The sequence below is a fragment of the Dipodomys merriami genome, unplaced genomic scaffold, assembly GCF_024711535.1.
Source record: "Dipodomys merriami isolate MVZ:Mamm:240054 unplaced genomic scaffold, mDipMer1.0.p SCAF_17, whole genome shotgun sequence".
Taxonomy (NCBI): domain Eukaryota; kingdom Metazoa; phylum Chordata; class Mammalia; order Rodentia; family Heteromyidae; genus Dipodomys; species Dipodomys merriami.
Window position 1 is genome coordinate 26,302,573 of NW_027203048.1, and position 13,932 is coordinate 26,316,504.

The 13,932-nt window shown below is 35.6% G+C and overlaps 1 protein-coding gene across 5 annotated transcripts in view; it reads left to right on the forward strand.

Annotated features, from left to right (window-relative positions):
- The window catches only part of Foxn2 (forkhead box N2), a 43,724-nt gene extending 39,178 nt beyond the window's left edge, over positions 1 to 4,546 (forward strand). For all 5 annotated transcript variants that reach the window (XM_070025549.1, XM_070025555.1, XM_070025553.1 and 2 more), the window contains one exon: positions 37 to 4,546. In XM_070025549.1, the coding sequence (XP_069881650.1) occupies positions 37 to 560 (524 nt within the window). In that variant the 3' untranslated portion in view covers positions 561 to 4,546. The remainder of the gene's footprint in view (positions 1 to 36) is intronic.
- Positions 4,547 to 13,932: the final 9,386 nt, after the last annotated feature.

The window sequence follows — 13,932 nt, forward strand, 5'->3', positions numbered from 1 at the left end:
ATTCATTTGACCTATTGATAGTTATGTTTTCTACAGGTGAGAAGCCTCTTCCTCTTAAAACATCATTGCAAAAAAAGAGGAATTATAGCAATGCATTTAATCATCCCAGTGCTGTGCGATTACAAGAGAGTGATTCTTTAGCCACCAGCATTGATCCAAAAGAAGATCACAATTACAGTGCAAGTAGCATGGCAGCACAGCGCTGTGCATCCAGGTCCAGTGTGTCGTCCCTGTCTTCTGTGGATGAGGTATATGAATTTATCCCAAAGAGCAGCCATGTGGGAAGTGGTGGCAGTGAAGGATTTCATAGTGAAGAAGACACAGATGTTGATTATGAAGATGATCCCCTTGCAGACAGTGGCTATGCGCCACAGGCTTGTACGGATAACTCTCAAAAAGGGCAGCCAGGCAAAAAGATGCGAAAACAGTCATGTCAAGAAATTGATGAGGAGCTCAAAGAAGCAGCTGGATCTCTGCTCCACCTTGCTGGAATTCGTACATGTCTCGGTTCCCTAATAAGTACTGCAAAGACACAAAGTCAAAAGCAATGGAAAAAATAGAAGTACTTAGTAGGTGAAATTATTTTATAGTGTGGCAATACTCTTCTACTTAATTCTTTACAAGGGATATCAAAGCCATAATGGACTTCTTTAGGTTTAGGGTGGGAGAGGGGTGCCAATTGTTTCTTTCACAATATTTTTGGTTGCTTTTTCCTTTTTTAAAAAAATTAAACAGTTGCTGTTAGGATCATGCCCAACCATAAATATGTGATCTAAATGCTTAAAAACATAATTTCTGTAATAAGTGCTTTCAAGATTTAGAAATTTTAATGTAAGAAAATCCCTAGCCACTGTCTTAAACTTATAGGAAAAGCTCTTCTATTAATGTGTCACAATGTAAGATTTGGCAAGTCTATAACTTTTTAGTTTTTCTCTCCCATCTGTAATTAGCTATAGTTACTATCAATTGCTGATATCTTCTTCATATAATCCTTTTCTGACTCCAATATAATAGATAAGACTATGATTTTTATTTTGTCTTAAATTATTTTATTGTTGTGGCATGAACGAAGTCCAGTATGCATTGGAAAAGATCCTAAATATCTACAAAATTCTTCTAGATACAGAAGTAATAGAAAAGGTAATTTGGAGATGTGATTTCATCTAAGAAGACCAATTCCTATTATAGTAGTATTTTTGAAATGTTTTTACTTCACAAATAATGCATAGCATTCATTCAGGCCTTTTATTCTTTCCCAAAGTGCTTTGCATCAATTGTTGAAATTTTAGTCACTAGCTGTCTTTATTGAGTAGAAACTATTCAATGAGTGAATACAGCCATAGAGAATGTAATGGGATAACATAATTTTGGCATACTTTTGCAATAAGAGAGTCTTTCATTTGCTTTTTTTCCCTCTTTTTCTTCTCTCTCTCTTTTTTTCCAGTACTGGGGATTGAACTCAGGGCCCTTTCATGCTTGCTAGACAAGCACTGTACCACTTGAGCCATGCTCCCAGTCCTAATTTCCTTCCTAAATACACTGTTTTCTGAGAGCATTTTAACAGTAATGGAATATAATTTTACATACTTACTACTTATGTCATCATAAGTAAGGTCATTGAGTAGAAACTTCTTTCCAAGCCTTGTATGAATTAAAATTGTATATTGAATTACTTTTTAAAAGATTTAGTAAAACTAGAGATAAAATATCTTCAGGGATTTAAAAACTCATATAAAATTAGGTCTTACACCAAACTCTTTGAAGGGGCAGTGTAATACCTATATGTGCCATTAATCCATGCTAAAAGATTTTTTATTACTATTCCAAAAGTGCATTGACCAAGGTGATTTAAGTATTGAACAAATCTGCTTGTATGAGACAGTTTTCATATCACTTACATAGTTTGACTATATTATTTAGAAAGAACGATGGATGCTAATACTATTAGTTCATTGTTTCTTAAAACAGCAAGAGCAACTTACTTATCTCATGATACATCCTCTGTTATAGACAATGATCTTGTTTTCGTTTTTCATATAATTTATATGCATTTATATTCATACATATACACATGCAGTCAAGGATTCATATTGTCAATTTCTTTCAGTCATTTTTTGTGATTAAAAGGCATTTCATGGATTTTTTTAAAGATGAATGTTTATATTTTAACTTAAAATTTTTACTTGGGTAAAACTCAAATGAGAATAATAAGAAGAGCATCTTTTTCAGTTAATAAATCTTTAGGCCAAGGATAACGGCATTAACATTCTTTGTCCTTTTTCCATATTAATATAATTGAGTCTAGATAGCTATATTAATAGAATTGGTGCTCTGAAGCATAATAAAATTTTAATTTGTTAGGTAATGTATAGTGAAGTATTTGGAATTTCTTCCTCATAAATACCGTATCTCTAGAAAGTGGCTAAATGAAAGTAGCCTTTTCTGTGGACAATGAATAAACACAAAGAAAAAATGTTTTTACCACAGTATAAAAGATATTACAGAAATCAATTTAATAACTATTTTTAAGCTATTCATTATGACCCTGTGGATATATCTTAGTAACAGTGTTTTTGTTTGGGTAATTGGTTTTTCCTCGCCATGCTGGGGATGGAGCTTGGGGCTTCATCCATGCTGGGTAAGTGCTCTGTCACTGAGCCTCACCATTGCCCAGTTAACAGTGTTGCAGTGATTTGTTCCACTTTACTTTGTTCAGCTGAAATTCTCTATCACAGATATTCTTCCTGGTTCCTGTCCATTAGGTAATTACTCTTTGTAAGTAAATGAAAATGATCTAAGATAAGGAAGAGGAAAAGTTATTCTCAACCCTAATAGGGATCTTCAGAGATCCTTGTCTTATTATATATAGCAATAACATTAAATTTATCACTTTTTCCTCTGAGTCTTCAATGTTCACCTCCCAAAATCTTAATTGTTAAAGCTACAGTCTCATTAGACAACAGTGAATACATGTGCACAGAAAGCTGATGAGAAGATACAAAGGATTTACAAAATTTTGCATTCTTGCATAAAATTCAGTATATCACTTTCCATTTGTTAACATACTACGGCAGTTATCTTTAAGGGGAAGAACCTTTTTAATTATGGTTCCCTTACTATGGCTTCCATGGATATTATAACCTCATTGCTCAGGTATGTTGAGATAGAAACCATCCAATTACAGAAAGTCACTCTTAAGTCCTGCGGCCTGGATTTTGTGTTCCCAGTAATAATTAACAAATATTGCTGGAATGAAAACAACTTGGAAACTCCAGAGAGATGACATGTTTTTCAACATATTTTAAAACTGTGATTTAAGCTAACATAATTTGCCTTACATCAAAATAATATAAATTTGGTTGCAGCCAGTTCATTTATAATACATCTCTAGTACAAGTTTTATCTCAACACAATTAATCTTCATCTTTTGCATCCCCAGTAGAATCAGTGTTTCTTGACTACACACTTTTGACATTTATTTGTGCAATATCACCAAATTAGTTAATATTTTACTTTATAAATTGAGGGAAAGAAACATTACCTATATTAGTAGAAAGCTGTTAGTGAATCACCTTTTTCTACTCTGGAGTCTTTCTGTCCTCAAAACCAGCATGACTTCTCCCTTAGAATCCTTTGTATATTGTATGATGTAATGTATATATACTATTTTTCTTTGGCTCCTTTCTGAAGCATTATGAAAAGGGTCATACTAGGTGGTCAGTTAAACTTATGTTAGCATAGATTCAAAGCTTGAGAAAGTGTTCTGGAGGGAACGTGTGTGTCTTGGTAGACCAGGAGGCCTTCCCCAGCAGTTTAAGCAACAGATGTGAATACTTCACTAAGCTGTAAAGACTATTGTCTTAAATACAATAACTTAACATCTTTTGTGGAGATTCTAGCATTTAATTAAAAAAAAAAACAACTCTGAGGCTTTCTGGTTTACATGTACTTTATAGTTTTTTGTTAGTTTGAAATGTGTAAACTTTGATGTAAGCAGAGTTTACTTCAATGTTAATGATGTAGTCAAAATATTTATTGAAAGGCAAGATAGAGTATTTTAATGTTGTATTAATGTTATACCTGCCATCTTTTCCCTAAAGTACATTCTTTGCATCTAACTGCCAGTGCCATTGTCAAAACAAACTTGTTTTTAAAATTGTTGTACATTTTTATTAAACTAAATGCTTAATTTTAAAGTATTATGTTGCCATCATATAGTGTATAAAATGTATAATTGCCATTTCATTGTAACTTATTTATTTTTAAATGAAAGTATGAGTGCTCCTGATTCAAGAAATTTGTTATTAAACTGTTTTCTCTCTTCTGATGTAGCATAAATTGTCCTGAGTTGAACTGCCAGTAGATGATGACCAGTCACATGTGAGCCATTTCTCACTTGCCAGTCTTTGCTCATATTTAAAACAACTTACGAATGTTGTTTTTGTATCTAACCTCTGATTATTAAAATGTTTATAAAGTTTATTTTTACCAAAGAAATGCAATTCATTATGATAAAGTATTACAGAATAAACATTGTTTTATAACATTTCTGTTTCTCTGTTCTTTTGTGTGGGGTGGTATACCTGTATTACAAAGTTGGATTCAGAGAAATGAAAACTCTTTTTTTTTTTACTCTGTTGTGTGTATGTATGTATTTATGCATGTAGGTTTTTTGGAAATAGGTTCTTGTATAGTTCCAGCTATCTTTGAACTGATCTTGCTTTATCATCTCAATTGTTGAAAGGTAAAGCTGTTAAATAATTATCCTGCTAAAGCTGAGCTTTTTTTCTATTTCCACATACATAAGATACAATTTTGAAATACAGGAAAAATGGGATAGAATATGAAATTAAGATTATTTGTAAATACAATAGTGTTAACTTCAGAAATACCCATGATACCATCTGTTTGAAAAGTGGGACGTCCATTATGAGATGCAATAATCTATAACCAATATTTTGATCCTAATTTTCAACCTTGAACTTCTGAACTGATCGTTTAAATTGTATCTTTTTATTGTGAAAATACTGTACAGAGGGGTTACAATTACATGGGCAAGATAATGAGTACATTTCTTATCAAGCATTGTAGCCTCCTCCTTTGTTTTCCCTTCTCACCCCATCCTCCCCCGCCCCCCCATCCAACCCTCCTCCCCGCCCCCACCAAAGTTGTAAAGTTCGTTTTCGACATAATGACTTGTATGTCTCATTGTTGCAATGGGTCCACCTGTATCCCTATTTAAACAATTTGTTTTTTCCCTTCCCCTCCACAAATTATAACAACATCAAATACAGTGAAAGCAAGGGTTATTACGTGGGGGAGGGACATACAAAGCAACAAAGAAATAATCTTATAAATATGTTAGAAACAGCATGAAAGAAAAAAAAAACATTTGAATACATATCTTAGGGTTCATTTCCCTAACATCAACTTATCTGACCTTTTCTGCTTGACTCAGACATATACTAGTTATTGCAAATAAGGGAAACCATGGGACCTATGTTTCTTTGGGCCTGGCTTACTTCACTTAATATAATTTTTTCCAAGTCTTTTAAATTGTATTTTCTTAATGGTGTTACTGGAAGATAATATTCACAGTATTCCTTATACCTGAGAAAGGATTTTGTTTATAATATAATTCCTACAATTCAATATTAAGGAGACCCAAACCTAGTTTAGGAAAAAAACAAACAGGTAAAATATTTGGATAGACCATTAACTGAAAATACATTAGTAGACACAAAAATCAGCACTAAATTAGGAAAATGCAAATAATAACCACAATGAAATACCACTATACCCAATTATAGAAGGTCTAAAATTAAAAGGATTGACAAGGCTTCATTGGGCCATTCTTCCATGTATGCATGTCCAGGTCTCTTATGTTCAGATCTCTTTTTAATAACAGCCATGATATTCGGCCCATCCTAAGGACCTCATTTTAACCCAAAGGCCTTGGGATGGAACAAAACATTCAACCGTAACATCTAACAACTTCAGTATTTACCCAAGAGACCTGAAAGCTTTGTAAATACTGAAGCAGACTGTTCTTAGTTAAATTAGTAGACATTAAAAAGATTAGTTTCCCATACTGGAAACATCCTAAATCTCGTTAGCAAGTGAGTAGGACATTTTAGTGCATCTTCATGTATAATTACATGAAGATGTAAAAATGTACATGGAGGCTGAGGTATGAAGATTGTTAAAGGCTAGACGGGGCTGTGTAGTGAGACTGTCTCAAAACAACCAAACAAGAATGTAGTGTACCTGAAACCAATTTTAAAATGTCTGTGATTCTATTTGCATGGAATTTTCTAAGAGGCAAATTGAGTCTTCTGTTAGAGAAAGTAGATGGGTAACTACTTAAGGCCAGGGCTTGAGGATGGACTGGGAGAGCAAAGAAACACACAGAGAAGGGAGAAAAGCTTCCTAGCATTCTAAAACATTTTTTTTTTTCCTACTTACAGATTAAGGGCAATAAGAAAAACATAGGAAATTGAAACACTAAACAGTTTCTATTTCAGAGCTGATCATTGAGTAGAAAGCCTCCAAGTCATGTGACTGGCTCCCTGGTAGACTGAAATGAATTAGAAGAAATACTAAAATGCTTTTGAGGATAGTTTGGTGGTGAGACGGACCGGGAATCCTATGGCTTACACACACACACACACACACACACACACACACACACACACACACACACACACATACACAAGGACTATGTGAATGTAAATAAATGATGTATGATGGTTTTATCTGGAAGATTGAACTCCTTACTGTTTTCCCCTTGCTGGGCATAGCAAGCAATATGCATTTATGTTAATTGCATTTGATTCTCACAGCAATTCTGTGAACTTAACAAAGTATATGCTATCAATTATATATAAAGAAATGGCCCTTTGTAACAATAGCTAGAAAATCATTAAACAAAATCAAATCTGAGGGCCGAGAGATGTAACCAGTAAAGTGTCTAGCTTTGCAAGACTGTGAGTTCCCTCCTCAGCACTGGAAGGTGACTGTCATCAAGTCTGAGTCCTGAATCTGTGTCTTAATGAGCAGTTTACTGCCTCTAGGTACAAAAAAATTCGGGCACAAGAACATGCTTGGCTATTTGTTCAACACATCTTCATGAAGCACTTACTAGATGTCCACCATGGTGTTAGGTCCTGGCCATTTGTCAGTGAACAAAACAGACAAAAGTCTTGGTCCTTGTGGCACTTACTTTCTAATAAAATGACTGACAGTAAGAACCAGAAACAATATATTAGAAGTGATATGCTGTGGGGAGAAGTAAGGTTTTAAAGAGAAAGTGGAAATGAGACAATAGTTGTTACTTTAGAAAGCTGGAAATGGGAAAGTACCCAGAGTGCAACTCTTCCAGATGGGGACCAGGGAAGACACAAGAAACAGGAACAGTGGCTAACACAGGGAGTGCTGGTCAGCAGGACAGGTTGTGTTAAGGAAAGCCTTGACAAGAAGAAACCTGGAGCATGTAGGTTCAAGAACCATGTTGTGCCATGCAAAGGACTTAGGCATCATGGGAAGATTTTGGAAACTAGGATTGGATGGGAATGGAACCAAATTAAGTTTCAAAGGATCACTGTTGCTGCGATTTGAGATTGCTAACAGCAATGTGTGTGTGTCCCTCCACCCAGCCCCCCCTTTTTTTTACAACAAAGAAAAACCCTCCATTTTCTGGAGTTCATTTCAATAAATATTTAATATGATCAGACATTTTTTCAGATGAGGCAATAATACGTTGCCTATAATGGCCTCAAACTTCAAGACTCAAGAAATTCTCCCTTTCTGCTAGGTAATGAGAATTCATGCCTATAATCTATTCAAGAGGCTGAGATCTGGAGAGTCAAGGTTCAGAGGCAGCATGGGAAGAAAAGACTGCAAGATCCCATCACCAACCCAACTGGCAAAAGGCAGAGCTGGAAATGCGCACCAGCAAAGTGGACTACCAGCTGAGCAATTATAAGGCCCTAAGTTCAAAAACACACTGCTGCCAAAAAGGGAGGAAAAACTCCCCCCATATAAGCCTTTGTATCAAATGTTAAATGCAGATTTTTTTTAAAAAATGATTATAAAGGTGATGTACACAGAAGTTACAGTTTCATGAGTCAGATAGAGTACATTTGTTTTTGGACAATGTCACCTGTTTACTCACTCTGGCTTTTGCTCCCATCCACACCCACAAGTTGTACAGTTCATTTTCAATATAGCATCAGGTGAGTACTACTGCTGCATTTGTAAATACAGATTATTAATCCAATAGTTTTGACAGAATAATATAGGCTAGACACCTGTCAAGGTTACCCTTCAAAATAATTCCTAAATGAAAAAAAATGTATAACCCAGAAAGTTAAAGAAGAAAATATGTCCTGAACATATATTACATTTTTATTAAATGAGTTGTTTTAAGAGTGAATGCTTAACTATTCTCATTTGTTTAAAAGCCTGTGTTACTGAAAAGTTACTTTTTAGACATAATTGAAACTAGCTATCCAAGTTTTTTAGAATTTTAAAGGATTAGAAGAATAATTTTAGAAGAAATTCATTTTTGTTTGCCTAGCTGATCAACTTCATTCAGTAATCATTCTCATGATCATATTCAGAGTATCACCTTTTTAATAGGTAAAGTAAATAAGAAATTGAATCTTGATCAAGTTACAGTATTTTATAATCTTATAAAACTTTGCCTTGGCTCATGTCAAACTTCATTTAAGGTTGGGGATTTAGTTTAGTGGTAGAAGGCTTGCCTACCTATGCATGAGGTCCTGAGTTCTCCCAACCAGGGAAAAAGTAATTTTAAAGAAATCCCACTCACTTGCATAATTTTTAAAGAAAATGATATATAATTTGCTTTTCCTTGAATGAAAGCGTGTGATAATTCTGACTAATTTGATTCTGTATAAACACTCTTCCCCAAGAAGCGTATGGTCAGTGTTGATTCGCTTTAAGCACAATGCTGATTATTCAAAGGAGGAGTGACAAGTTCAACTACTTGCAGCTAGCTTTTGGGGACAGGCACTATCTTTCAGCTGATACCCTGCAGGTTCTTATGGGTAGAAGGAAAAGCAGGGTTATATATAATTTACTAGTTCTCTCTGTAATTGCTTTCCAGTAGAACTGCAGAAAGAAATTTGCTCTCATGTTTCCCATGGGAGTTTGCCTTTGTTACAGCTCTACTATAAGCTTTGTGTGGAATTGGAGCTTTTGAAACAGAGTATTAATTGGAAGCAATTATCCAATTATACCAGCTGTGACTGTGCTGTATACTGAATATTTACCAAGAAAAGAAAGCGTTTAACAGATGATTTAATCAAGCAGTCGGCCACAATGAGTGCAAGCTACACTGCAATTGTGTTGTGGATGTCTTCAATGGCTGAAATATTTCAGAGTCCACAGTGTATAAGTTTAAAAAAAATCAAATCAAAAAGTCAACCGGGCTCGGTTTTTCAAAGCAGTACATGTGTGTGATATCAATTTCAAAAGTAATCAAAGAGCTTCTGTTTATTTTCAAAAATGTGTGAGATTTCTCCAACGACTTGATTTTTGAAAGTAGATGTGCTTTCAACTTTAATCATTATTTTTTCTCTTCTTTTCTTCTGATGCCTCCTGTAGGTGCCCAGAGTCTTATTATAAGGCTGTCCTTGAAATTGATGCTTTGGAACCACTTTAGGTACTTTTCAGATAAGCAGCAAGAAGAACCTGCCTTGTAAGTGAAATTCCACTCAGCCAGCAACAGTGAGATAATGAGCTGCGAGGCAGTCATTTTCTGCCTGTGATCTGTTCTGTTCAGCCTGTCAAGTGCTGACCAAGGTCCTGGTAGGGGAAAAAGCTTTGGCTGAGCTAGCACTGATTAAATGAATCTGAGGATAATCCATATGCTGTCAAGGAATATTTTTATGGGCAGAAATCTACTACTAACACCTGCAATATTAGCTTTACAAGAAATCCGGAGAATGTTCATTACTATTTGTTAAGAAGCAGCACAAAGGACTCAAAACACACGTTGCTCCCAATTCTTGAGTCATCTTATTGGTGCTGTCTTGACAGAGATGCCATTCCTTCATGTGCTATGATGTCACCTTTGTCCAATCATAGCCTTCCTTAGGAGAGAAGAGGATAACTCTGGAGATGGTGAGTGACAGCAGCAAGCAATGCAGTAGTCACTAGGCAACAAGGTTCAGGCTCTGGTAGAAGAGAATTTTAAAACATTTCACCCACACACTGTGATATCGGGCTTCTTGTTGCTGAATAGGTGGTAATCTCTGGACAAAGGCCTCATAGGAATAATGAGCTTCCTTCTAGAACTGAAACCACCACTCACTTAGGAAAGCTTGGTGAAATTAGAAAGTTCTACCACTTTTCCACAAAGGTCACAGTTTGACATGAGGATCTCAGTATTTTCTAATTGTTACTCAATAATACTCTCAGTCAACTAAGCCATCACATGGGTGTGCATTGTGCTCAAGGCCAGGGAGCAGAGTGAACTGACGTTTCTGAACTCACCAGGCTCTTTCTGGGTGAGCAGTCTAGAGAAGGTGTCTTTAACTCATTGCCCTGCTGGGACAATCATTTATAATTTGTCTGCCCAGAACAGGTACTTACTCCTTTGTGCAAAGGTGCTGCATGAGCTCACGGGAAGGGGATTGGGAGCCATGTAAATAAGTCCTTTAGAACTGAGATGTGAACTTAGAGCCTTTAACTTACATGGCTTGCTTACTCAGTGCTCTACCACTTGATTCATGTCCCCCCCCATTATTTCTAAATGAGATTTTACTTTATCCCCCATGGACCAGCCTGGACAATGAGACTTCTGTTTATGCTTCTTGGGTAGCTGGGATGACAGGTAATTAATTGATTGAGAATGAGTTCTCCTAAACTTATTACTTGGGCTAGCCACAAACTGAAATGCTCTCTGTCTCAGCCTAAGTAGCTAGGATCATAGACATGGGCCATCATACCTGGTATGGTTCTTTGGTACTCAGTAGCAATTTTCTGCAAGATTACTGTGGGATTTACCACAGGGTTGTACAGACCCAGATGAAGATTGGTATTTCCATTAGAATTAAGAATCCCCTCATCTAAAGGGTTTGGGATAGTATTTCTAGGGGAGGGGGCGGGGGGCGGGGAATATTTTTTAGCCTTTCTCTCATGGAACAGCATTGGTTTTGTTGGTGTTGTTAATTCAAAAGATCTAATAGTTTTCTGTCCCTTAATAAGTTACCCACTGTAATGACTTTTCTCAAGAGAAACCTTGACTAGTTTTTATCCAGTTCGTAAACCAATTAGCAACGCTGTACGGTGAATTCCTAGAGGACAGTGGTCACCATGTGTGCCTGGCATAAAAGGAGCACACACATCTCTTGCATGAATCAATTATTCAATTTGCTAATTAATAGATGGTGTTCACTTGAAGGAGATCCAAGAGGCAAATTACACAACATGCTACAGTTGTCGGAAACCTTACAGTGCAATGCTCATTCTGCAGTCAAAGAGGCTAAATGCAAAGAACTAACCAACTTACTCATCTAGTGAAATGGGTAACCTGGTTTCCCAATAAATCAGGCAATGTGGAGACTAATTTAGATTGTAATCAGGTAGAGATTGAAGGTCATTTCCATGATCTGTGCTATATGCCTTATCTAGTATCATTTAATTTTAATTAGTGTGAAAAATGGAACTAGTTCAGTTCTATTTCAGAAATAAGATTGTGTATCTAAACAAAGATATATTGTGTTGGGCAGTGGTGGCTTACACCTGTAATACTAGCTACTCAAGAGGCTGAGATCTGAGGATCTTTATTTGAAGCCAGCTCAGTCAGACAAATCCAGAGACTCTTATCTCCAATTAACTCTTATCTCCAATAAAAGCTGGCAGTGGATGTGTACTTCAAGTGGTATGTCACTAGCTATGAGCAGAAAAAGCCAAGCAAATGTTTTGAGGCCTGTAGTTTAAGCCCAGTACTAGAACAAAAAATAAAAAAGTACAAAGTAAATGAAAAGATATATCCTTGTTAAGCAGACATTTGAAAAGGGTATAAATTACACTGTCACATTTTCTGATCACAGTAAAATAACACAAGAAATTAAGAGAACGCAGCAGTCACTAGGAATATGTAGGTCATTGGTAGAGGTCTTGCTGAGAGCTGGGTTAAATCCCCATCTCCACAAAAACAAAACATCAGCAATAACAACAAAAAAATGGCAGGCAACTTTCCCTCCCATCAAATTAAAGTACTTTGAAATTTTCATACAAATTAATCAAAGAGGAACTTAAAACTCGAACTATAGACACTTTAGACATGAATGAAGACGGGAAAATTCACCAAGTTTAATAGTTTTATCATTAACCATGGAAAGATCAATAAATGAAAGAAGGCAACAACAAAATAGAATGAAAGAGAGAACAAAAGGATAAAGGAAAAAATCTAATTTCCTTTTCTTAAATAGGCTTAATAAACAGCACCATAAGTTGCTAGTAAAGCACAGTGAAGAATTGTGTCACAAGTGTCATTCTAAAACAAGAGAAAAGCCAGAAGGTAGAAAGGTGTAATGTCTGGCATAACACGTTTTCTTATAAGAACATAGATCATTTGATGCTATAAATATGAACATTGAGACGAAATGAGCAATGTAATAGAAAAAGTGCAAATACAAATAGCCCATAATCACAACCCTGCTTATCTCCTTTCCCAGAACAGCAGTCTCAATTCATCCAGTTCCAAGGACAAAGAGTTTCTTTCATGTGTCAACTTTTTTCTAAAGAGAGGGAGAAAGGGGAGGAGAGTTTATTGAGGAAGAGAGGCTATAAAAGCCCTGCTAGCAACTTAGGAAAAAATTCTAAAAACTTCCAGAACAATCCTTTTTCATAAAACAAAAGCAAGTGACAAACATTTGCCAGGTTGCTGTGATTTGGCACTGGCTGGGTGGTGGCAGGTGCACACGTTGGTCCAGTGTTCTGGGGGGATGTCTGTCCGTTCAATGTTCACCTTTAACAGAGAAATTCTATTTTAAGGAATCTCTCTCCCCCCAAAATAATAGGATATGAGTGAAAGAAGAGAACATTTGGAAATAACTTTAGTATTCATTAGCTGTGAATATTAAGATAAATTATGTTGATTACAATGAAATATCATGAAATTCCTAACAGAGATTTATATTAAAGTATTAAGATGTAGAACAATACTGACATTTTCAAAACTCACAGTCTATTAAAACAAAAGATTGTAGAACAGAACTGCAGCACTTATGTATTTGTGTAGTATCATTTTAGCAAACAGGCTTATGTGTGTGAGTATTTACAGAATAATAAGAATTGTTGGGAAAGTGATGCTGTGGCTCAAGTGGTAGAGTGATAGCCTTAAGCTGAAGAGCTCAAGACAACACTCAAGTCCAGAATTCAAGCCTTACCACCGGGAGGGGGGGGGAAGGGGAACTGTTGGGAGGTTATATTTAGGATATGAGATTAACCAAGAAGGTACTTGATATGAATTTGTATTATTATCCTGAGTATGAGGTAAACCTAAGATGATCACTTTTGTAAACACATATGTAGGCAGGTGAATAGGCAGGATGATAGAAAAATAAGTAAATGAGTATCTAGCTCAATAAATATGGCTATTAAAGTTTTCCTCTATCTCCTGTTCTTACCCTTTAATGTATATAATTTTAGATTTTATTCATTTCAATGTATCACACCAATAATAGCATTCACTTTCTTTTCCTATTCTTGAGTCCTTTTTAAAAATACAGGAAAAAAATAGCTATTCATTTTTTAAATTTTATTTTATATTGTTCAGAGCTTCCAGATTGGTAGGCAGGTACTCCACCAGCTGAGCCACTCTTGATGACTTTTTGGTTTTAGTTATCTTTCAGACAGGTTCTTGCTGGCTTTGGACTGTCATCTAATTATACACTT